Genomic DNA, 23112 nt, shown 5'->3' on the forward strand with positions numbered 1-23112 from the left:
CGCACACTTTCTCTCCGTACTTACTTTGCTGGTCTTCCTTTTTTAAAAAGAGCAAAAAAATTAAATTGTTTTCCACACTCTTCTTTCCTCGTGCCCCTTTTAAGATACCGTTAATTAAAATGGTTTATTTTTTTTTAATTTTATAAGAATTTATTATAGTTTTCTCCCCCCCGGCGGCGCTTCACGCGTGTTTTATACTTGTGATAATCTTCTCGCTCGCCGCCTGTCCTCACTCACTCCTTTGTGTTATTTCTCTCTCACCAGAAGTTGGAACCCCGGCTTCCCCCGCGCGTTCTCGCCGCTTTCCTCCTCCTCCTCCTCCTCTTCTCCCCCGCAACGCGCTCTGCGTGCGTGCGCGTCGCCGGCGCCGCGTTCACGGGCGCAATCAACTCACGTCAACGAGCTCCGATTTGCACGTTGGTCTCCCGCCTCCGGATTGGACATCCAACCTCCCTCCGCCGAGCACGCGGCCGCGAGCGCGGAGAACGGGTTGGGGGGGGTGGGCGGGGGAATCAGTTCAAATGATCAAGATTTGGACTTTTAACGAGTCCGCACGCCTGCCGCGCATGGAAAGGATTTTCGCTTCTCTCCATTTATGGCGGCGGGGCTCCACACTTTTTATTATCTTTCGGGTTTCAAACACGGGAGAAGAGAATAAAAGAGGAAACGTGTCTTCTTCAGCGTTTACCAATGGGATGGACGGTTCTGGGAAAGATGAGCTGACGCGAGGGCTTGATGGATCTGAGCCAATCGGCCTTGACGTATGTTTACACGTACAAGGGCCCGGATTGTGCCCTCGTCTCCGTGATGATACGTAGATGAGTGTGTGAGGGGGATCCTGAGGTATGAGGTGCGGTTCGCTCGGACAGCGACCTCTGGCCCGTCAACCCAACTCCACCTGGCTCTCGCTCAAACACCAAAGCGGGTGGCATTTGAAAGTCCTGTGGAGCAACCATCAGTGTCGGTTTCTGCTGCCGAATGACGCAAGTGAACAATAAAAATGGACTTGCCCCCCCCCACCCCACCTCTCCTTTAGTGTGGTGGTGCCGCCGTCACCTTCCAGCATGAGCTGTCGTTACCTCCACGCAGGTTGCTTTCTCCGCCGTAAAGATCGCGCCCATAGAGTTTTAATTAAACCGTACGCGTTCAATGTGCCCCCCCCCCCCACCCCCGGACAAGCCACCTACTGAGGAGCGACCTCCAACCAGCGACGCGGCAGCCGCTTCCAGGTTAACGTGGCCCAAGGTGCACTCACCCTCGGTGCAGCAGGTGCACGGCTGGCCCGGGGGCAGCCATTTCCATGTGCGCACTTCCCCCCCCCCCCCCCCCCCCGACCCAGTCCCTCCTGCTCGACCCAGTCCCTCCTGCTCGACCCAGTCCCTCCTGCTCGACCCAGTCCCTCCTGCTCGACCCAGTCCCTCCTGCTCGACCCAGTCCCTCCTGCTCGAGGGCCGAACGGCTTATTGTGAAATACAAGCGGGATTTTGGAAACTCAGGCTCGAAATAAAGTTGCAAATTTTACGTTTTGTTCCAAAAAAAGTTATGGAAATGTTTAACTGCTCGAGCAGCTTCGGCGCGGAAAGAAAATTAATTTCGGGTCGATTGAACTTCATCTCGGATTCGCCCTTCGTCCATGCAACCGGACTATTTCCTCATCGCTGTAGTTTGGGATTTATTTCCGACCTTTAACGGCTGCGGTAGTTTGGTCATTTGAAAACAAACTCAAACCTGAATCAACAGCGTGTGAAATGGACTGTGTTTTTTTAAAAATAGATGTTTTAAATGCCATCAACTCCAGGAGTAAGTGAAAATGGAGACGTAGTGCAGGAAGTCGGGCCGCGGGTCTCCAATCGTTGAAGGCAGCGTGTGAAACCTTGCCCTTGGTTGATGACATTGCACAAAGTGCAACTCCACAACCCTAACCCTAACTCCACAAAATTGAGAGGAAAGAGGAAAATGGATGTTAGTGAAATAGTAGGGTTAGAAGCAAAGCCAGCAATAAATGGGGTCAAAGTATGGAAAAGAGGTAAAATTGGGAAATTAGAGGAGCTACATTGAAATGCTCACAATCGGGTTAATTAAGACCACAAGTAGTAAGAAATGGAAACAATTTCATTACCGTTCCAGGCACGTGCTTCAAGTTTGACCAAAGCTGAATGTTCAAGAATATCAGCATTGAGGTAGGACATGCAAAAAGGAAAAGTTAATGGAATTTAATGATCAGTATAGGAGTGAGTAACCATCTTTGGTTTAGCAAATGATGTGGAGTAGAATCAATTTGGATTGAACAGAAAGGCAGTAAACACAAACTGCTGGTGCAGTCATGGTTTCAGTGATCGGAGTTTGAACTTTACCTTGAGCAATAGTTTAGTGGCACTGACATTCTCCCAAAAATCACATTGGTTTCTTCTCATCTACTGCACTCCTCTGCTTGACCATTGACCATGCATGTCCTTTCTTGGTTTGTCCTTCCAAAGTGCAACAGCTCACACTTGTCTGCATTAAACTCAATCTGCTAGTTTTCAGTCCATTTCACCAGTTGGTCTGTCTGCATTAAACTCAATCTGCGAGTTTTCAGTCCATTTCACCAGTTGGTCCAGATCCATAAGCAAGCTTTGAAAACCTTCTTTGTTGTCCACAACCCCTCAATCTTTGTGCTGGCTGCAAACTTACTGATCCAGTTTTATCACATTATCATCCAGATCAATGATATAAATGACAAACAACAATGGTCCCAAGTACCAATTCCTGAGCCACATCACTAGTCACAAGCCTCCAATCGGAGAAGCAATCTTCCATCACTACTCTGGCTTTCCCCCATCCAGCCATTGTCAAATCCAATTCACGACTTCACGAATACTCAGAATTTGAACCTTCCTGACCAACATCCCATGTAGGACCTTGTCAAAGACCTTACTGAAGTCCATTCAGACAACATACACAACATCTTCATCAACTTCTTGGTAACCTCAAAACTCAAGATTGTACATGGTAGGCTGTGTTTAACCAAAGCTATGTTGATTATCCCTAATCAATTCCTGGCTATCCAAACAATTGTATATCTGACCTTCCAATAATTAACCTATCACTGACATCAGTCTCACCAGCCTATAATTTCATAGGTTACTTTTGGAGGTTTTTTTTTAATAAAAACAATGTGAACTACTCTCCAACCCTCTGGCACCACCCTTGTGGCTAAGGGCATCAAATATTTCAGCCAGAGCCCCTGCAATTTCTACCCTAGTTTCCCTCAAGGTCCGAGGGAATATCTTGTCAGGGATTTATCTGCTCTCTTTCACTTAGACAGCAAGCACTTCCATGACCTCACTGCTCATTTTACTTACTTCCCACAACACTGTGCCCGATTCCTGAGTGAATACTGATTAAAAACATTTAAGATCTCCCCATCACATTTGACTCCATACAAAGCCAACCACTGATTTTCAATGGGACCAATTTTGTCCCTTGCTATCCTTTTGCTCTTAATATACCTGTAGAAGCCCTTAGAATTTTGTTTCACATTGTCTGCCAAAGCTACCTCATGTCTTTCAGCCTTCCTGATTTATTTCAGTTTTTCTTCCATTTTTTTTTTAAAATACTCAAATACCTTGTTTGCTTTGTTGCCTATACCTGTTATATGTTATACCTCTTTTTCTAAATCAGATCCCCAATATCCCTCTAAAACCAAGGTTCCCTACATCTTCTAATCTTGCCTTTGATCCTGACAGGAACATACAAACTCTGTGCTCTCAAAATTTCACCTTGAAGGTCCTCCACTTCCCTTGCTGGAAAATAACCTATCCCAATCCACACATACTAGATCTTTTCTCATTTCCTCAAAATTGGCCTTTTTCCAATTTAGAATCTCAGGCCAAGACCTATAGTTTTCCATAATTAACTTGAAACTAATTGCATTATAATCACTTGACCCAAAATGTTTCCCCACACTTACTTCTGTCACCTGTCCGGACTCATTCCCAAATATGAGATCCAGTATTGCACTCTCTCTAGTTGGTACCTTTATATATTGATTTAGAAAACTTTCCTGGAAAAGCGCCAAATCATCCAGCCCTTTTACAGATGGGAATCCCAGTCAATATGTGGGAAGTTAAAATCTGTTTTCTGCAGCTGTCTGCCATCTCTATGCAGATTTACTCCTCCAATTCTTGTTGACTATTGGGTGGTCTATGATACAACCCCCATGAGTGTGGTGATACCTTTCTAGTTCCTCAGCTCCACCCATATAGGCTCAATATAGTTTCTGGTTTGTCCTGCCTAAGCACAATTGTGATATTTTCTAAGACAAGCAATGCCACTCCACCCCCTTTCATTTCACCACCCCCCCTCCATTCTATCATGTTTAAAGCAACAGAAGCCTAAAACAATGAGCTGCCAGTCCTGCCCTTCCTGCAAGCCAGTTTCACTGATGGCCACAATGTCGCAAGTCCACGTGCCAATCTATGCTTTAAGCTCATCTGCCTTTCCTGTAATACTCTTTGCATTGAAATAGATGCACCTGAAACATTTCCACCACATTCAACCCATTGATTTCTAACAATGCATACAATTTTAACACCATTTTTTCCCTCCTCCTCCATCTGCTTTGGCTCCGTTTCCCCTTCCCCTGCAAATCTAGTTTAAACCCACCAGAGCAGCACTAGTAAACCTGCCAGTAAGGATATTAGACCCCTTCTAATTCAGATGTAAACTGTCCTGTCAGAACATGTCCCATCTTCCCTGGAAGAAAGCCTAATGATCCAGAAACCTGAAGCCCTCCCACCTAAATCATGTCTTCAGCCATGTATTAAGCTGCATTATCCTCCTATTTCTAACCTCATCAGCACATAGCATGGTTTGCAATCCTGAGATCACTACCCTGCAGGTCCTTCAACCTAGCATCTAACTTCCTGAACTGTCCCTGTAGTACCTCCTCGTCCTTTCTACCCACATCATTGGTCCCAACATGGACCACGAGATCTGGCTGCTCACCCTCCCTCCTGAGAAAGCCATGATCATGATCAGAGATATCTTAGACCCTGACACCAGGTAGGCAACATAGTATCTGAGATACTTGATCACCTCCACAGAACCTCTTAACCGTCCTAACAGTGGAATCCCCCATCACTACAGCTTGCCTCTTATCCCTTTCCTTAGCCACAGGACCAGATTCCATGCCAGAGACCTGATCGCCTTGGCAGGTCATCTTTGGTAGGTCATCCTGCTCAATAGTATCCAAAAAGATATACTTGTTATTTAGGGGTGCCCTGCACTGCCTGCCTGTTCCCTTTCCTCTTCTGTCACCCATCTAGCCTCTTCCCATCTCCTAGGTGTAGTAAAGCCAATGTTTCGAGCCTGATCCTTTCAGGTTTTCAAGCCATTCTAATCATGAGCTGATCCATCCTCCCACTCAGCCCCACTCCCTGTAACCATTGATGCCCTGACTAATTAAATACCTGTCATTCTCTACCTTAAATACATCCAACTGCCTTGCTTCCACAGCTGCCCATGGCAACAAGTTCCACAGACTCATGACCCTCTGACAATTTTTTAAAAAAAATTTGCTTTAAATTTACACCCTTTTATCTTGAGGTTTGTGCCCTAGACTCCCCTATCATGTGGAACCATCTTGCACCTTTAATCTGCCCAGGCCTTTCAGCATTCAAAATGCCACCAAGGTTCCCCCTCATCCTTTTGTACTCTGAGTACAGCCCAAGAGCTGAATGAAAAATTTCCTCAAATGCTTACCATTTTGTTCCTGGTATCATTCTAGTAAATTTTCTCTGATCCCTTTCCAATCCCAGCACATCTTTTCTTAAATACGGTGCCCAAAACTGAACACAGTTCTCCAAGTGAGGTCTCACAGTGCTTTATGAGGTCTCAATATTACATCCCTGCTCTTATATGCTATTCCTCCAGAAATGAATGCCAACATTGCATTCAACTCCATCCCCAACTCAACCTGGAGGTTAACTTTTTGGGTATCCTGCATGAGGACTCCCAAGTCCCTTTGCACCTTGGAATTTTGAATTTTCTTCCCATCTCATCTGCCCATATATTTCTTCTACCTAAGTGCATGACCATACACTTTTCAATGTATTGCATCTGCCACCTCTTTGCCCAAATCTATCTCTCTTCAGCCTTTTTAATATCCTCAGCGCCACACATGCTACCACCTTTTTTGGTATCATCTCCAAATTTGCCACAAAGGCATCTATTCCATAATCCAAATCATTTATATTCAATGTAATAAGCAGCCCCAGAACCAACCCCCACAGAACACCAGTGTAACCTGTAACCATCCAGAATAGGATTCCTTTATTCCTACACTCGGTTTCCTACCAATCAGTCAATACTCTACCCATACTAGTATCCCTCCTGTAATTCCATGGTCTGTCATCTTGTTTAGCAGCCTCGTGAGTGGCAACTTATTGAAGACCTTTTGAAAGATCAAATACACAACATCTACTGCATCTCTCTATCCAACTTGTGATCTCTGGAAAAATTGCAATTGGTTTGTCAGGCAATGATTTTCCTTTAAGGAAACCATGCTGACTTGCATCCATCTTTTCATGCACCTCTAGGTATACCCCATAACCTCATCCTCGATAATAGACTCCAACCACCGATGTCTGCAATTTCCTTTCTGCTGCCTTGCTCTCTTCTTAACTAGAGCTACATTCATGATCCTCTAGTCCACCAGAACCATGCCAGACTCCATTCATTCCAGGACAATCATTACCAATACCTCCACAATCTTTGCAGTTACCTCTTTCAGAATCCAAAGATCTATTCCATATAATCCAAGAGATTTACCTACCCTGAGACCATTTAGCTCCTCAATTACCTTCTCATGATCTTGACTGCAATCACTTCCCAGAGATCCATCAGAGTCCAGTGGGCGACTAATAGCTTCCGCAGGCAATTCATTATGTCCTCAGTGATGGACAAAGAGCACTACCATTGGTTTTATTGAATTGCACATTTTGGAGACAGTATTGGTGTTATCATTCCAATGTCTTGAAATGATTAGTCTCAGAAGAAAAAGACAGGGATCTAATTTACCATTTGGCTTTGAGCAGAGTGCAAAGGTCTTCATCATCAAAGACCTTCAATTAGGAGAAGCCACTGGTCATTTTCATGATTGCTGGGTGGCTCCTAAGTTGCAAACAGTGGACCACATTTTATAGGGTTCCATGCTCAGCTTTTGTCAGCCTTGTACAGTAGAACCAAGATGCTAGAGTATTTTAAGTACTTAAGTGAATTGACAGCAGCTTGACTGAAACCTCAGTGAATGCAAATGCATACATGGCCTATATACTGCAGCTTGTCAATAGGTTTTGGCGAGCTGAGCTCTGGAGCATTATTCTACTTTGATAGGAACTGTGTAAGAGGCTAATTTTATGGCAGCTCTCGATGAGCCATACTCAAAACTCTATCGTACTGAAAGGCAAGTAATCAAGGACAAAAGAAAAAGCAATTACCAACTGCTGGAAGAAACACTGAACATCTCACCTATGACTCCGCCCCCTGAAGAAAGGGGACCACACCAGATTGTTGATTCAGGGAGAGGCAAAGCAAAAGAGATTAATTGGAACATACCAGATAAGGGGAATAGGCAAGAAAAGCAGGGATTAGTTATGTTGGGAGGGGTGATGACCAACCAGGGACAAGTCAAGGTGGTCACTTCTCCGGCACAGAAGTTGGCCCTGGCTCAGAAGGGAAGGGAGAGAAGAACAATCCTGATTGGGGACTCATTGGTCAAACAAGCGGATAGGAGGTTCTGTGGTTAAGAGAGGCTCCCGGATGGTATGTTGCCTCCCAAGTGCCAAGGATGTCTCTGATCACATTCACAGGATTCTGGAGGGGAAGGGCAAGCAGCTAAATGTGTTTCACTTGGGGACCAGTGGCATGGAGAGGAGTAGGGATGATGTCATGAAGAGGAAATATACAGAGTTAGGAAAGTTAAAAAGCAGGACCTCCGGAGTGGTAAATCTCAGGATTGGCAGCCTGTGCATGTGCCAAAGGAAGTTGTGGCAGGTGAATGCGTGGCTTAAGGGGGGAAGGGGTTCAGATTTGTGGATCATTGTGATCTCTTCTGGGGAAGGTCTGAACTGTACAAAAAGGACAGGCTGCACCTGAACTGGAGGGTGCCAATATCTTGGTGGGCAGGTTTGTGAGAGCTGTTGGAGGGATTAAACTAGTTTGGCAGGAAGGTAGGAATCAGAATGTGAGGGGAGAGATTAGGGGAGAAAGGACAAAAACATGATGCAATATACTCTGAGTTGGAGAAGAAGGATAGGCATGGGACAAAACACAAGGTAGCCAATTAGAGGGTTTAAAATGTGTTTATTTCAACACCTGGAATGTTAGGAATAAAGGGGATGAACTTAGAGCATGGATCAGTATGTGGAACTTGGCTGGAGGAAGGGCAAAATTGGCTGATGCAAGTACTTGGGTTTAGGTGTTTTAAAAATAGGATGGGAGGTAGAAGTTTTTCTTGGGGGGGGGGGTAAAGCATCACAGTTCTGGTCAGGAATAGTATCACAGCTATAGAAAGGGAGAAAGCTGCAGAGGAAGTGTCCACTGAGTCAGTGTGGGTGGAAGTCAGAAATAGGAAGGGAGCTATCACTGTGCTGGGAATAGTCTAGGTCCCCAAATAGCCCCAAGGAGCAGATAAGCAGGCAGATTTTTAGAATGGTGCAGGAAATACAGGGTTGGTTATTGGTGATTTCAACTTCCCTCATAGTGAATGGGCTGAATTTGTCAGGTGCGCACAAGGATTCCTGACAGTACCTGGACCAGCCAATGAGGGGTGAGGCCAGGCCATACAGGATCTGGTTCTGGGGATTGAAGCTGGTCAGGTTACAGGATCTGGTCAACTCCCTGAGCTTCAACATAGCTATGGAAGAGGATACAAACAGTCAAACTGGGAAAGTGCTTAACTGGGGAAGGGCTACTCAAGAATAGGTTTGTCCCATTTGGACAAGGAAAAGAGAACAGTGGCTGACGAAACAGATCAGGCAACAAGAGGAAGCGTACATTAAGGAAGCAAAAACAAGAAGGGCTCATGAGAAGTACATGGTAGCCAAGAAGGAGCTTAAGAAAGGAGAGCTCAAAGGGGGTACTAGAAGGCCTTGCCATGTCGAATTAAGGAGAACTCCAAAGCAATCTATACATATGTGAAGCACAGAAGGATAACAAGAATGAAGGTGGGGCCGCTAAAGGTTAAGGGAGGCAAAATGTACCTCGAGGCAGAGCAAGTTGGAGTGGTCCTAAATTAATACTTTACATCAGTAAACACCAGAGAAAAGGACTTTCATCATGGTGAGGTCGAATAGAACAGCCCTGTGTGTTGGACAATGTGGAGATTAAGGAAGCAGAAATGATGGATCTTAAAATCACTGCTGTTGGAAGTGAGAGAATAGCTGGGGTAGTAGCCATGATCTTTAAATCCCCTTTGGCCATAGGGGAGGTGCAGGATTGGAGAATGGCAAATGTTGTTCCCTTGTTTACAAAAAGGTAACTAGGAGAATCCTGGGAATTATAGACTGGTGAGTCTTCTGTCAGTTTTGTGTAAACTGATGGAGAAAATTCTTAAGGGTAGGATCTATGAGCATTTGGAGTGCAGTCTATTCAAGGATAGTCAGCATGGCTTTGTGAAGGGAAGGTTGTGGCTCATGAGTCTAATTGAGTTTTTATTTGAGTAAGTAACAAAAGAAATTGATGAGGGTAGGGTGGTAGATGTGATCTACATGGATTTTAGCAAGGCATTGGACAAAGTCCCTGATGCAGGATTCCCAGAAAGTCATGAGATCAGTGGAAAATTGAATGGATAACTAATTGGATTTTAGGAAGAAAGCAGAGAGTAGTAGTGGAAGGAAAATATTCTGGCTGGAGGTCAGTGACTAGTGGAGTGCCACAAGGATCTGTTCTGGAACCCTGGCTCTGTGATTTTTATAAATTACCTAGATGAAGAGGCGGAAGAATGGGTAAGTTTGTGGATGACATGAAGGTTGGAGGAATTGTGGATGGAGCTGGAGATTGTTGAAGACAGGATGCAGAGTTGGGCAGAAAAGTGGCAGTTGCATTTCAATCCAGGTAAGTGTGAGGTGATGCTTTTTGGAAGGACTAACCAGAAGGCTGAGGGTTAATGGTCTGTTACTTGGTGGATGAACAGAGGGACCTTGGTGTGCAAATCCATACATCCCTCAAGGTCACTGCACAGGTTGATAGGATAGTTAAGGCAGCCTATGAGATGCTGGGATTTATTAAAAGGGGGATTGAATTCAGAAATAGAGATCATGTTACAACTCTACAAATCTTTGGTAAGACCAGACTTGTATTCAGTTCTTGAAACCTCCATTATAGAAAGGAGATGGAAGCTATGGAGGGTGCAGAGGAAATTTACCAGAATGTTGCCTGGATTGGGAAACAAGCCTTATGATGCAAGGTTAGCAGAGCTGGGACTTTTCACATTGGAGCATAGAAGGTTGAGAGACTTGATAGAGATCTACAAGATTATGAGAGGGTGAATAGCCAGCATCTGTTTCCTAGGGCAGAATCAGCAAACACCAGAGCACACATGTACAAAGGGAGGTAAGTTTAGGGGAGTCATCAGGGCAAGTTTTTAAAAAATAATATAAACAGTTGTTGGAGCTTGGAATGCCTTGCCTGGAAGGTGGAGGCTGAATCATTGGGGACATTTAAGAGACTCAGACACAGATGAAAAAATAGAGCATTATGGCAGAAGGTTGAGTAAAAAAAAGGACTATACAAGTTGGCACATCATCAAAGGCTGAAGGGTCTGTACTGTGCTGTATTGTTCTATGCAGAGGAAGATGGCTCATACTGGGTGGTGTGGATGATTAGAAGACAAAGGCTGCCAGTGTTAGAATCTAATTAAAGTAGTTAACAATGATGGTATTGAGAGACATCAGATAAAACCAAAAAGTGTGGGGGGTGGGGAGCTGGAAAGACAGCAAAAGAAGCCAGGGTTGGAGAGCAGAATCCTCTGGGGAGCCAAAGCAGGGAATGAGATTTGGTGGTTGGGTAAGAAATGGGATAAAATGGGAAAGGAGCAGAAGTGGTAGGGAAAAAAGAGGGAAATCGTTACTTAAAAAAATACATATTTCATACCATTGGGTTGTTGACTGCTCAAGCAAAATACAAGGTATTGTTCCTCCAGTTTACTTTAGGCCTCTCTGGCAGATGGTTAGTGAAAATACCATGCCATCAATATGTGTGGAGGAAACGTGGCCTCCCTTCCTATCTAGAACGTGTGTTTTGCGGATGGTCACACGTCCTCCCATCTGAAACTTATTCAGAAGTCACATCACCAATCAAGGTTGGTCTCCAGCCACCATTAGTGCACACCTTGCCTTTCGCTAATTTTAATCACCGAGGGTCTTTATTGGCTCGAAGCACAATTAGCACTGTATACAACACTATTATACACAGCACATTCTCTCTCTGCTTCGTGGTCCAAGCCCAGACATTGTGCCACACCAGGTTGCTACTGTGGACATCACAGGAAGTGTCATAGGTAATGTGTGCACTACACTGAAGATGAGCTGTTAGTACTGTGATAGGTCTGCACTCGCAGAGAGCCGCAACCCGATTGGTCAGGCAACTGGGTGTGTGTTTAAGAATCCTTGTTTGTAAGGTCAAGTATATGTTTACTGTTGTCAGAGTCCAACTGAAGTCTGAGACACTGGGAGAAAACAATGGCATGCTTATAGGAGACAAAGTAGATGTAGTCAAGGTAGCTGTGGGAGTCTGTGACTTTTAAGTACAATAACTGTCAGTATATTGCTCATCTCCTGAGTTGGGGGTAGAGAATCCAATAAAGGGGAGAGAGGCATCAGAGATAGTCCAAGAGAATTTTAGAGCAGGATGAAGGTTAGTAACAAAGTTGCTAAAATTGATGAGTTCTGTACAGGCGCAGGAAGCAGCCTCAATGCAGTCGTCGATGTAATTGGGAAGAGATGGTGAGTGGTGTTTTGGAACAAATACTGTTCCACATAGCCAACAAAAATAAAGGCATTGATGGAATTTGAAGGAAATAAGACATTGAAAGTTATGCAAGGTGAGTACATGTTCTGCCAGACAGATGAGAGTGTTAGACATAAACTGGCCAGAACATTGTTCCAGGAAGTGGAAGTCTTTCACACCTTCCTTTTGGGGGGTGAAGATGAGAAAATGTGAACTAAGGATTCAGAAGTGAAGGATGTGGAAGGTATCTCCGATGTATGTGAGAAGGTACTGGACAAAGGAAGAGAGCATCTCCAGTCATACTTTTGTTCTTCACATGCACACTGAAAATCTTGGGGTTCTTGATCCTACATGCTGAGGCCTCAAGCCTCCTTTGAGCCCTCCCTGTTTCCTTTATATAATGTAAACTTCCTTCTTCTTAACTAGCTGCCTCACCCATTTTCCCAACCAGTTCCTTTCCTATAATTTTTTCCGTTCGTGGGACAAACCTATCCTGAACCCAGCACAAATTGTCACTAAACTTTCTCCACGTTAGTTCTGTGCTTTCACCCTTGAACATTTGTTTCTAATTTACTCTCATTAGTTCCTGCATCATCCCATTTTAATTAGCATTTCCCTAATTAAACAATTTTCCATTTTGTCTGTTTTTATCCTTGACCATAACTATGCTAAAGTTCAGGGAGTTGTGGTTACTCTCACCCACCAAGAAGTCTACCACCTGACCAGCTGCATTACCCAGAATTAGATCCAGTATGGCCCCTCCCCTCATCGGCTGGTCTACATACTGTGTCAGGAATCCTTCTTGAACATACATGACAACTTCAGCCCCATCTATTCCTCTTACAGGAGGCGCTGGTCAATATTAGGGAAGTAAGATCTCCCAAAACCCTGCATTTCTTGCACCATTTCAAAAATCTGCTCGGTGTCCTGAAGGCTATTTTGGGGCTTCCAGACTACTTGTAGTATAAATGGTCCCTTCTTAATTCTGACTTCCACCCATTCCATCTCAGTTGACATTCCCACTGCAACATCTTTCTGTAGCCACTATCCGACATGTCTCCACAACCCCCTATTCCTTGTACCTAGTACCTGTATCAGCCAATCCTGCCCTTCCTCCATCCAAGTCTGTGTAATGGCCACAACATGGTAGTTACAGGAACTGATCTGTGCTCTATTCACCCCCTTTATTCCTAACATGGAAGTTGTGCCTCCTGGCTTTCAAGAGGGTGCTAGGGGCAAGAAGGTCTCCCAAAAGGGCTCAGGCTGAAGGCTTCTTGATCATGTCAGATGTTTGGTTCTTGAGCTCAGGTCATCTGTGAATTTGAGTCTGCAGCTGCAGGATTGTTACAGACAAATCTATGATCACTCTGTGACTATGAAGGGACTCTCTTTTGCTTCACTCTCTCCCATTGTTAGGGTGCCAGGCTTATAACTCTACCTTGAAGCAGACAAACATTTTTTAACGTATTATTATGTAACAAAAAGCTTAAAAGTCCTGCATAAGTCAACTGTTTCAGACCGAGAGACAGTCAATCTTTTAATGTTAAGCTTATTGAAGGCCGAGGGAATCAAACAGTTTGGGCCACTACAAGCAAAATGAATTGTAGCTACAGCAAAATCCCCATTATCTGGCACCAGAAGAGCAAATTTTCCAGTTGACTGAGGCTCACTCTTACAATAAAATGCCGGAGGAACTCAACTGGTGTTTCAGTGTCCATAAAAATGCAAAGATGTATTGCTGACGTTTCAGTTCCTCCAGCATTTCAGTTTTTACTACAATCACACGATCTTCATTCACTTTTACAATGCCTAACTGGTATACCTACATTAAGAATACACATTTTAAAAGACGGTACAAAATATAACTTGGGGGGAAAAAAATCAGTATTGTAGCCTTTAATTATGTAAAGTTCATTTTAATCAAGTAAATCCATTAACTTAAAATTTACATTTAACTTCGAACCCCAGTAGCTGACACTGTAACAGTGTTGCATTAGGCACCACGCTAAACCATGCCTCTGTCATAATTAACCCCCTCTCCCAAGATTATAGAAACACTTACTAATATACATAATACTAAGATTTAGACTCTTACTAAGCAAGGATAAGGAGACACTTTGGGATAGTCACTCCAGTGGTGAGTGAGCTGTTAGTGTAACACAACTCACCTCCATGAAACTGCCCCGGTCAGCCTTCGGCAACCTTCCTTTAAAAATCAAACCTCGGTCGTTGGCACTGTAAGTGTTGTGCTAGCCACAACACGTGCCACAGTCATAATTAACCCCTTCTCCTAAGATTGCAGATAAAGCCTTACTAATATACCTAATGATATACAAATTAAAAACTCTTACCAGGCAGGGATAGGGAGACATTTTGGGAGAGTCGCCCCAGTGGCATCGACCGGATCTTCATCTTTGGTGCCGCCATTTCATTCAAACACAACGGGGCGCTCCACTGGCTGAATGTTTGCTCTCAATGGGTTGAGTTGCTTTGGAAAATATTTACGATTTTAAACTTTTGTTTAAAACTTTATTTATTCTTATTTATTCCCTTTTTTTTGAAGGTTGTTGAGGTTCTAGTTGATTGAGTGCCAGATAATGGGGATTTAACTGTCCTTCATCTCCCGTTGCGAGTGACCCATTCAAGCCAATAGAGTAGCCAAGTACTCTGTCACCTTACATTGACAGAAATATTAGGCTATTTGGCAACAAAGAGACTGCAATTGCATCCAACCCATTTTTATCCAACATGGTTTTCTGAGCATTGAGGTGGTGCACCAACATTAGAGACAGGAATCCTGTTCCACGCTTCATCTCCCGATTTGAGATGCTTATCACTACAGAATACCACTACCCAAATTCTCAAGCCCATTGGCAATTCCATTGTACAAATGTGGTACTTTCAAGATAATCTGACTCAGTCATGAGCTCATTCATAAACACAAAATACACCATCAGGTTGTTTACACAAATTGTTATAACAATTGTCTCCATCTTGACAACACTCTTAAGAATTACTAATATAAAGTGCCATTTGCGTGGAAGCATCTACTTTTCCATCAATTCTCATTCCGCAATGGATTAAAAATTTAACAAGTGGTCGTAATTGAAGGAATCCATCCAATATTGGAACACTATCACCAAGGAAACTACCTTTGAATTTTAATTATTAACATCTCACTACCCTTCCTTAAGAGAATATCCAAAGTTTGAATATGTTCTATTATCTTACCACAACTAAAATATTTACTTTTTAAACCAACATTTCCCAAAAAAAACTCAGCAATTTTAAATAATTCTCAGTAATAGAAACAGTGGCAATACAATTAAATATACCAAATGCATTAGAATCCTTGAATTTGGCTCTATACACTAATATATATTCATAAAGGAACCAATTTAAAATTTTCATCTTAAAAATTCCTAAGCTGTACTTCTTGTAGAAGAATTCCATAGCAGAGAAATGTCCAACATTGAAATAAAAATGAAATACAATAAGATTCATTAAATGTGGAACTGGTTTCAATACGAAAAGTCAATATTGGTATTATTTTTTAGGACCAAAGTTTGTTGTCTGATTAAAATACATTTAATTATGTTCATACAATGGCTCCTGTTTCAATGGCAACTGAACTCATTACTTTCAGGGTACTTTTTGAATCAATTACTTCCTTGCTGTTCAATTACCTTTAACCTGCTTTAGTTTATAGTTTTCATTGTTTTTCCAGTAAAATTAACTAGTATTTTACTAAAAGTTGCCATTTTTGATGTGGATAGCACATTTAATTCATTTAGGTTAAACACATTTCTTAAAAATTTAAGGAAAATGGGGTTCACAAAGCTACAGCCTGTTCAATTTTTGACAGATTGCTTCATTTTGGCAGGTTTATTATTTTAAGACTCCTGTACAATAAACAAGATCTTCACTGACAAAACAGAACAAACCGCCAAGAAAGAAAAAAACTTTACACCACTTTTACATCTAATTTTAAAGCTCATGTTTAAATTTTTTTATGGTCAAAGTAATACATGCAGGTAAAAATGTGTAATGAGAAAAAAGTTCTACAAATTTCACTGCACTACCCCAAACAAAAGGAACCTCTCAGCTGCCATTTGTTGTAATCTTGTCAATCTATTCTTTAAGGCAAACCTGATTCATTTCTGAAGGGGGTGGCTCCAAAAAAAGCTGAATAGACATTTGGCATTAAAATAGACAAAATGATGATATGAAGTCTCTGACAATGTACATTTAACTTGAGTTACATTTGTGAGCTATGGGTATTGGTTGCAGTTGGGGGGGGGGGGGGGGTAGGATGGGGACAGAACAACAATTGGTAGTGAGCCCAAAAAGTCAAACCTTCATAAATTTGGAACAGACAAAGCTTCGGACTATAACAATACTGTCATTTTAGCTGTAGTCATCCAGAAAATGTTTGTGATCCGCTCAACTACAAAGGAAGTTCAGCACAACACAAGGTTGTTATTTTAACTATATATACACAAAGTGGATGATAAATACAGAATTAAAACATTCTTCTTGCATTTATCCACAGTATTTGAAATTTGACAGCTTTTACAGTTTGGTTTTGTGAACTAAGTAACAGTGATAACAATTTTAACCCACACAACTAAAATACTCAAATGAAATTTGTAGTGTTTAATACAATTCAATTCTTAGTCAAGGGCAAAATAGACAAAAGGTTAAGCAGAAAAAAAATGAATTAGATACAAGTACAATTTTCAAATCCTGTCATTATGTAAATTCCTGCTGAGAACAGAATATACGACATTTTACAAGGTTTATGAAGGACTTTCCGGATATCCTGTTAGATAAGCCATATGGTAATCGCTTCACTTCTGGAACAGGTAAGGGAGAGCGTGAAAGGTGAAGGGCCCAAATCAAGCAGACATATAGTTGAAGAACCTCAACAGCAACCTCCACCAGCTTGTTGTCCTCCGTGGCTACCCGAATGTGATGCATTGGTAGCAGCATGCTGTGGTCCAATTTTTATGCCATTTGCCTTGAAGGGACAAAAATGAAATAAAAATAATAGCACTTTGTATGCAACAGATTCCGCATGCTAGATATAAAAAAAATAATTTTAATATCTTGGTAAACACAAAACTATTGCACAATTTAAAAAAAATTATTTGATGGTAAACATTTTTCAAAAATTACATTTGCTGCATATTTCTATTCAAAATAACTAATCTTTGCATATTATTTATCCATATTGAATTTCTATTGACCTTTTTCCTCAGAAGCTCCAAATCCTTTCAAAATCTGCTTGCAATGCTCTACCTCAAAAATTGAAAATTTTCTTTGAAATTATTAACTTTCAAAATATATTAACATAATTTCAATTTCTTGGAGTTGTTGATACGAGTAACATCTCTGAAGCAGCTTTGTATCACAATTGCCATGATCTCATTGAAAAGTCAGAGGGTTGAAAGGCTCACTCCCAACTTACAGAAAAGGGAAAATTCAGGACCACTGGATAATTATAATTACCAAGGGAGTGTTTTGGAGATAGTAGTTGGAATTGAGGTGTCACATCTCAAGGTTCTTATGGACCTTGTTCTAACATTTGAGACAATTGACTTGAGTTTCCTAAAATTCCCTTGATTAGATTGGAAAATAGCAAGCATCTTTTTTTGAAAATAGTTAAAACATGAAACCATACGAGTTGGTTTAACATCTGCAATAATAGATGTTAAAAAGCCATTAATTGCTTTTAACATTTGTCCTTATCTAATATTAAAAATGTGGCTTGGAAATGCAGAACTCATCAGGCGGAGTCAACAGTTTGACAAAAACATGTTGACCAATTTATTAAAACTCTCCAAATCAATAACATGCAGTGGACAAAGGGGAGCAGGTGTGTGTGGAGTTAGGCTTCCATAAACAATGTGATGCTTTATTAGGACAAATTAAAGTTCCTTTTGCAGGACATAACATCGTCAGTGTGGCTAGAATATTGGCTGGCTAAAATCAGAGATTGGGCATAAAGGTGTTTCTCTGACAAATTGTAACACGTTGTATCACAGGGATGAGTGTGGACATTAAGTTTTTTGTTAAAGGTACTAAAGATGTGATTGCTTTATTTACTCAAGGAAGGAGACAAAAATTGGAGAACACAAGAAGTTGACGAAGGAATTGCAAGTTAGATATAGTTGTCAAATGAAATACAATTGGAAACAAATGTAACATTTGAAATTGCGAAGTTTTGGATTTTGTTTTGTATCAAAATGGAGAAAAGCGAAGAGATCTGTACGTCCTGCTATACACTCAAAAGACAAAGGTACAGCACTGAAAGTGCAATTAGAAAAACTCACTCACTTATTGCTAGGGGAATTGAAAAACACAGTTGGCATGTTAACATGGAATATTACTATATCTGGAGATGTGAACGGTATAGGTCTTATTATTTAAGCAAATATGTTAGTGCATTGGAAGCAGTTGAGAGGGGTTCTTTACAAACAGAATAGGCTGGCCTCCTTGTGGGGAAAAACTATTGAACAGGATGGGCTTGTATCATACTTTAGAAGAGTGAAAACTTCACTGAAACATACACAATCTTAGTCTTTACAAGATGGATATAGAGAGAATATTTTCTCTTATGGGAGAATCCAAAACTAGTCACAATTTAAAAATTGGAGTTACACATTTTTGACACACGAGGTAATTTTGTCCTCAGATTGTAAAGACTCTTTGGAATTCTCTTCCTCAAATGTCAAAAGAAGCGAAATACAAATACAAGAGCTAGGTAGGTTCTTGTTAATGAGATGAAAGGTTACCCGAGAAGACAATAATATGGAGCTGTCGGATCTGCCATTAACTTGTTGAATGAAAGATTGGGGTCGAGAGGTCTTCACTTGCTTCGAATTTGAAATCAAGTAGATTCTGGTAAACCTTTACTTAAAAGAGGCACCGGTTCTGCCATAAATTGAGTATTAGACCTAGTTCTGGATTCAACAATTCAAGAAAGACGTGAAGGCTGAAAGTGTAGAAGTAAGTTATCCTAGAGATGTGTATTTCAGTTTTGTGGATAGACTGGAGAACCTGGGGGTGTTCTTGTCATGAGAAGATTGCAAAGATCTCTGATTGAGAAATGCATCAAGGAACATTAACTGTTGATCCCCGACATCTGAAGCAGTGTCCTTTGGCAGTGGGGGCAAAAAGTAGATTGGCTAGTCAAAGTGGCTTTTAAGAAAAGCAATACATTGTTATAGTCTTGATCTAGAATTCAATGCAAGTGTTAGGTGACAGGTTCAAATGGAGCATTCAAAAAGAAACTGGACAGCTATTTCAAGGACAGAGTTTGTAGGGCCACATGAATAGTGGAGGATTGAAAGTAGCTAGGTGGTTCTCACAGAGCCAGTTCTGACTCGACGGTCTGAATGGCTTCTTTGCATACAGAAAACTACAATTCTGTGAAAATGTTCTTTTAGTTTTGATCATATTCATCAATAATTTTAAAGTCCAGCCTCTCTTTATAAAAATCATTTGGGCTCATTTTGTTTGGACAATAATGAAACAGCTTCTGTTGTACATAATATACAATATGCAATAACATGCCCCATTTTATCCCTTAAGAAACACAAGAGCTTTAGAAAAATGACCTACAATAGTCAGTGTACAATTTGCACTAAACAGGTGCTCCATATAAACGATTCCCTATTGTGTTAAAATGAGCAGAATATAAAAACACTGATCCTCAAGGCACCAATTCTTTTGCCAGTTTGAATCAGCTGTACATGCCAAGAGTACGAGTGTTCTATGTCATCAATAATCTCAACACTCCCCAAAGACATGGCAGCCTGCCAAGAACCCACACGCGTGTACACAGAGCACTTTCATTCATCAAACAGACTTATCTTAACACTTACTGGCTCAAGTGGTTACACCTTAAACCTATTTTTCTCCCCCAAAGTCATGGTTAACACAATAAAGTTTGCTTAGAAGTAAAGTACTCCATGATAAATCTCAGATTCTTAAAAAATACTTGGCAGTCATTCCATTTTTACATTAGCCTTGGGGTTTCTGGCAGCAGTTTTGTATTTACACCAGATGATGTGGTTTAAGTTCACTCTAACTCCTCTTATTGAACACATGCCCTATGGCTCATTGGTTTCATCCATCTGGACTAGTAGCAACCTTTTGAGACATCATGCAGCATAAACTTGGCCCTTATCCAAGCAACAAACAAGCAGCATTAGTGGTTTCTGAAAAAACTCAACCTCTTGTCAGATACTCATTTTTTTTTAAATTTAGACATATAGCACAGTAACAGGTCATTTCAAAGATGACATGAGAAATGACAGAAGAATCATTTGTTTGTAAAACTATACATTAATATTTTTATGCCATCTTTTAAATGCATCATGAACTGAGTTCATTTTCTTCTCAATTAATTGATATTGGAATTAATTTTTCAAACTCAGCCAAACAATTAGTTTTTAAAAAAAAATGTTCTGACAAGTTTAACAGAAGTAAAAGCTTTTCAAATTAAGTTACACGACCATGATTTTCTTAAAATAAACAAGGATTCAAAATTACACTGATTTTACTTTTACTGGAAGAATTGGAGTTTTGAGATAGGCAAATCAATTCCCTGATAGATTAGGTAGCTTTCACACTGATGCCTATTTGGATAGGGTTCAAGGCGAAAGACTAACAATCATGAAAAAAATGTTTGACATTAAACTAGATCCAACCTTTACTCTGCTAACAGAAAAACTAGTTTGGCCTCAGAATTAAATTTAGTGTAAATGAAACAACCTACTCCTGAATTTTAAATTGGAGCATAAATACAGAATTAATATGTCCAAAACACACTGCTAAAGCATGACTGACAAAACATCCAATTCTCCATCAATATTTCCACCGTTACTTCAGGTGTTAGCAATTTCTGTTTACCACGCACAAGCAGCTTTAACCAACCTAAATTTTGTGGAGTTCATTACAAAGGAATGCCCAAGAATAATACAATTAGAACACTTAGTGCTGCTCCAGAAAACACTCATCTATTACGCGGTGCAGACTTGTGGTTTAAAACACTCAATTCATACCCACTGTAAAGAAATGCAACTTGAGTGTGCATTGCTGTTCTGAGAATCTAGCACAACTTCTGCCTTCCACTCGACTCCTGCAGGAATATCAGTGATCTGATCACAAGCAGTAATGTGGAGGAAACCAGCAAAGTCATGTGTAGAGAAATAATGTGAGGTCTGATTTAACCATTAATCACTAATATAGCCCGGAACCCTGCAGCTCACTCGTCCCGACACCCATCCTCTCAGGCAGCCATTGCATATTATTACCGCTTCACTTCACACAAATCTTTTTGGCAAGACCACGACAACTACATTAATTGTTGCAGGAGCACCAGGAGAGAATAGAGATTTCATCAAAATTACTGACACAGCAGTAGGGAAGGCAGGAAGTCATGTCAGTTTTCTGACAATAGCTATGTCAGTATTTAAATCACTTCCATGTACGATACTATAATAACGTAGTTTCAGGCCAAATCCATTTTCTCATTCCCGAGAACATATCCCAAACAGTACTGAAGTTGACTAAAATCACATATGTGAACTAAAAGCAAAGGACAAGTTATTTTTAAAAAAAAACAATCATGCAGTATACTCCTGATAAATCTCACACCTAGCTCTAATAAAAGCACATCACCCAAAGGTTAACCGTGTTCATTGTCAAAAAGTGTTGCAGTTGTGTTTTTTTTTTAAAGTGGAAAGTTTGCAAAAGCATTTTTAGCAATATTTTTGATCCAGTTCAAAAACACAACATAGACCAAATCCTAATCAATTCACAATTGTTGCAAATAATTGAAATGGAACAATGTCTCTAATATCTGTATGAAACTTAATTTAGACCACACAAATTTCTATATTAAAAAGGGCAACAAGCCACCTTGCATGAAATTAAAACAACCATCAAGAAATCCAGTGATTCCCTATAGACTTTGTACCATCTTGCAGCAGTGATCTCTAATGACAATCAATACCTTCAAGTATCACTGGTCCATCAGTATTATTTGTTATCAGTGTCTTAAGTAACACCCAAGAAAACACCCAGTCTTATCTCTATTGCTGTTTATCACAATGTTTAAAACAGTATGGATCAGTTTCCCCCCCCCCACCCCCAAGTCTATTTTTGAAATAGCTTTGGTCCAACTTGTCCATGTTGCCTGTGTTTGGCCAACTTTCACAGCTTTTAATTTTAAAAATCAACCTCTATCCTTTCCTATCATATATCTGTCCAAATGCCTTTTGAACATTCTGATTGCCCCACTTTCTCTGGAAATTCATTCCACATACTGACCACCCACTGTGTGAAGGCACCCCCTGGTCCCTTTTAAATCTTTCAATCACCTTGCATCTTGCCCTCTGGTTTTTGATCAACATTCTGTTGGAAGGACCATCTCTATTTACCTTACCCATGCTTCTCATTTTATAAACCTAATAGGTCCTCCCTTGGTATCCTGTGCTCGAGAGAGAAAAGTCCCAGCCTATCTACCCTCTCCTTTCAAGTCTACCAGGCCCTGCAACATTCTTGTGAATCTTTTCTGCACTCTTTTCTATTACTGGAAAACCACAACTGCACACAATACTTGTATGTGGAGGAAACGTGGCCTCCCCACCTGTCTGGAACGTGTGCATTGTGGATGGTCATGTGTCCTCCCTGTTTGAAACTTATTTGGAAGTCACATCACCTGTTAATCAAGGTTAGAATCTGGCCACACATTAGTGCACACCTTGCCAATGGCTAATTTAAATCACCTAGGGTCATTATTAGCTCTGAGCTCAGATTAGCACTGTATACAACACCAACACACAGCACATTTTTCTTCTCTGCCTCGTGGTCCAAGCCAGGTCGCATCTGTGGTCATCACTTGAAATGTAGTGGGTAAGGTGTCCATGACACTGAAGCTGAACCGTTAGTATCTATTTTAATAGATTGGTACTCGCAGAGAGCAGCAATCTCGTTGGTACAGGGAATCAAATGTGTGCTTAAGAGTCCCTGTTTGTAGTGTGTGAGTGGGTCAAGTATAGGTTTACAATTGTCAAAGTCTAACCAAAGTCCGAGGTGAATGTCTACATC

General features: G+C 41.1%; 2 protein-coding genes and 1 long non-coding RNA gene across 8 annotated transcripts in view; 1 reads left to right on the top strand and 2 right to left on the bottom strand.

Moving 5' to 3' along the window:
- Nucleotides 1–1012, bottom strand: part of chd7 (chromodomain helicase DNA binding protein 7) — a 283290-nt gene extending 282278 nt beyond the window's left edge. For 4 of the 6 annotated variants that reach the window (XM_069921415.1, XM_069921417.1, XM_069921416.1 and 1 more), the window contains exon 1: nt 25–1012. The gene's annotated coding sequence lies outside the window, so the exon portion shown is untranslated. The remainder of the gene's footprint in view (nt 1–24) is intronic. The other 2 variants (XM_069921414.1, XM_069921413.1) reach the window with 2 other exon arrangements.
- The window catches only part of LOC138755444 (uncharacterized), a 60853-nt gene that overhangs the window by 364 nt on the left and 37377 nt on the right, over nt 1–23112 (top strand). Inside the window, exon 2 of the long non-coding RNA XR_011352299.1 lies at nt 2128–2180. This is a non-coding gene — a long non-coding RNA (uncharacterized lncRNA). The remainder of the gene's footprint in view (nt 1–2127; nt 2181–23112) is intronic.
- Nucleotides 15842–23112, bottom strand: part of rab2a (RAB2A, member RAS oncogene family) — a 77606-nt gene continuing 70335 nt past the window's right edge. Inside the window, exon 8 of the mRNA XM_069921421.1 lies at nt 15842–17011. Within this exon, the coding sequence (XP_069777522.1) occupies nt 16916–17011 (96 nt within the window). The 3' untranslated portion in view covers nt 15842–16915. The remainder of the gene's footprint in view (nt 17012–23112) is intronic.

Source organism: Narcine bancroftii, chromosome 2, assembly GCF_036971445.1.
Source record: "Narcine bancroftii isolate sNarBan1 chromosome 2, sNarBan1.hap1, whole genome shotgun sequence".
Lineage (NCBI taxonomy): Eukaryota > Metazoa > Chordata > Chondrichthyes > Torpediniformes > Narcinidae > Narcine > Narcine bancroftii.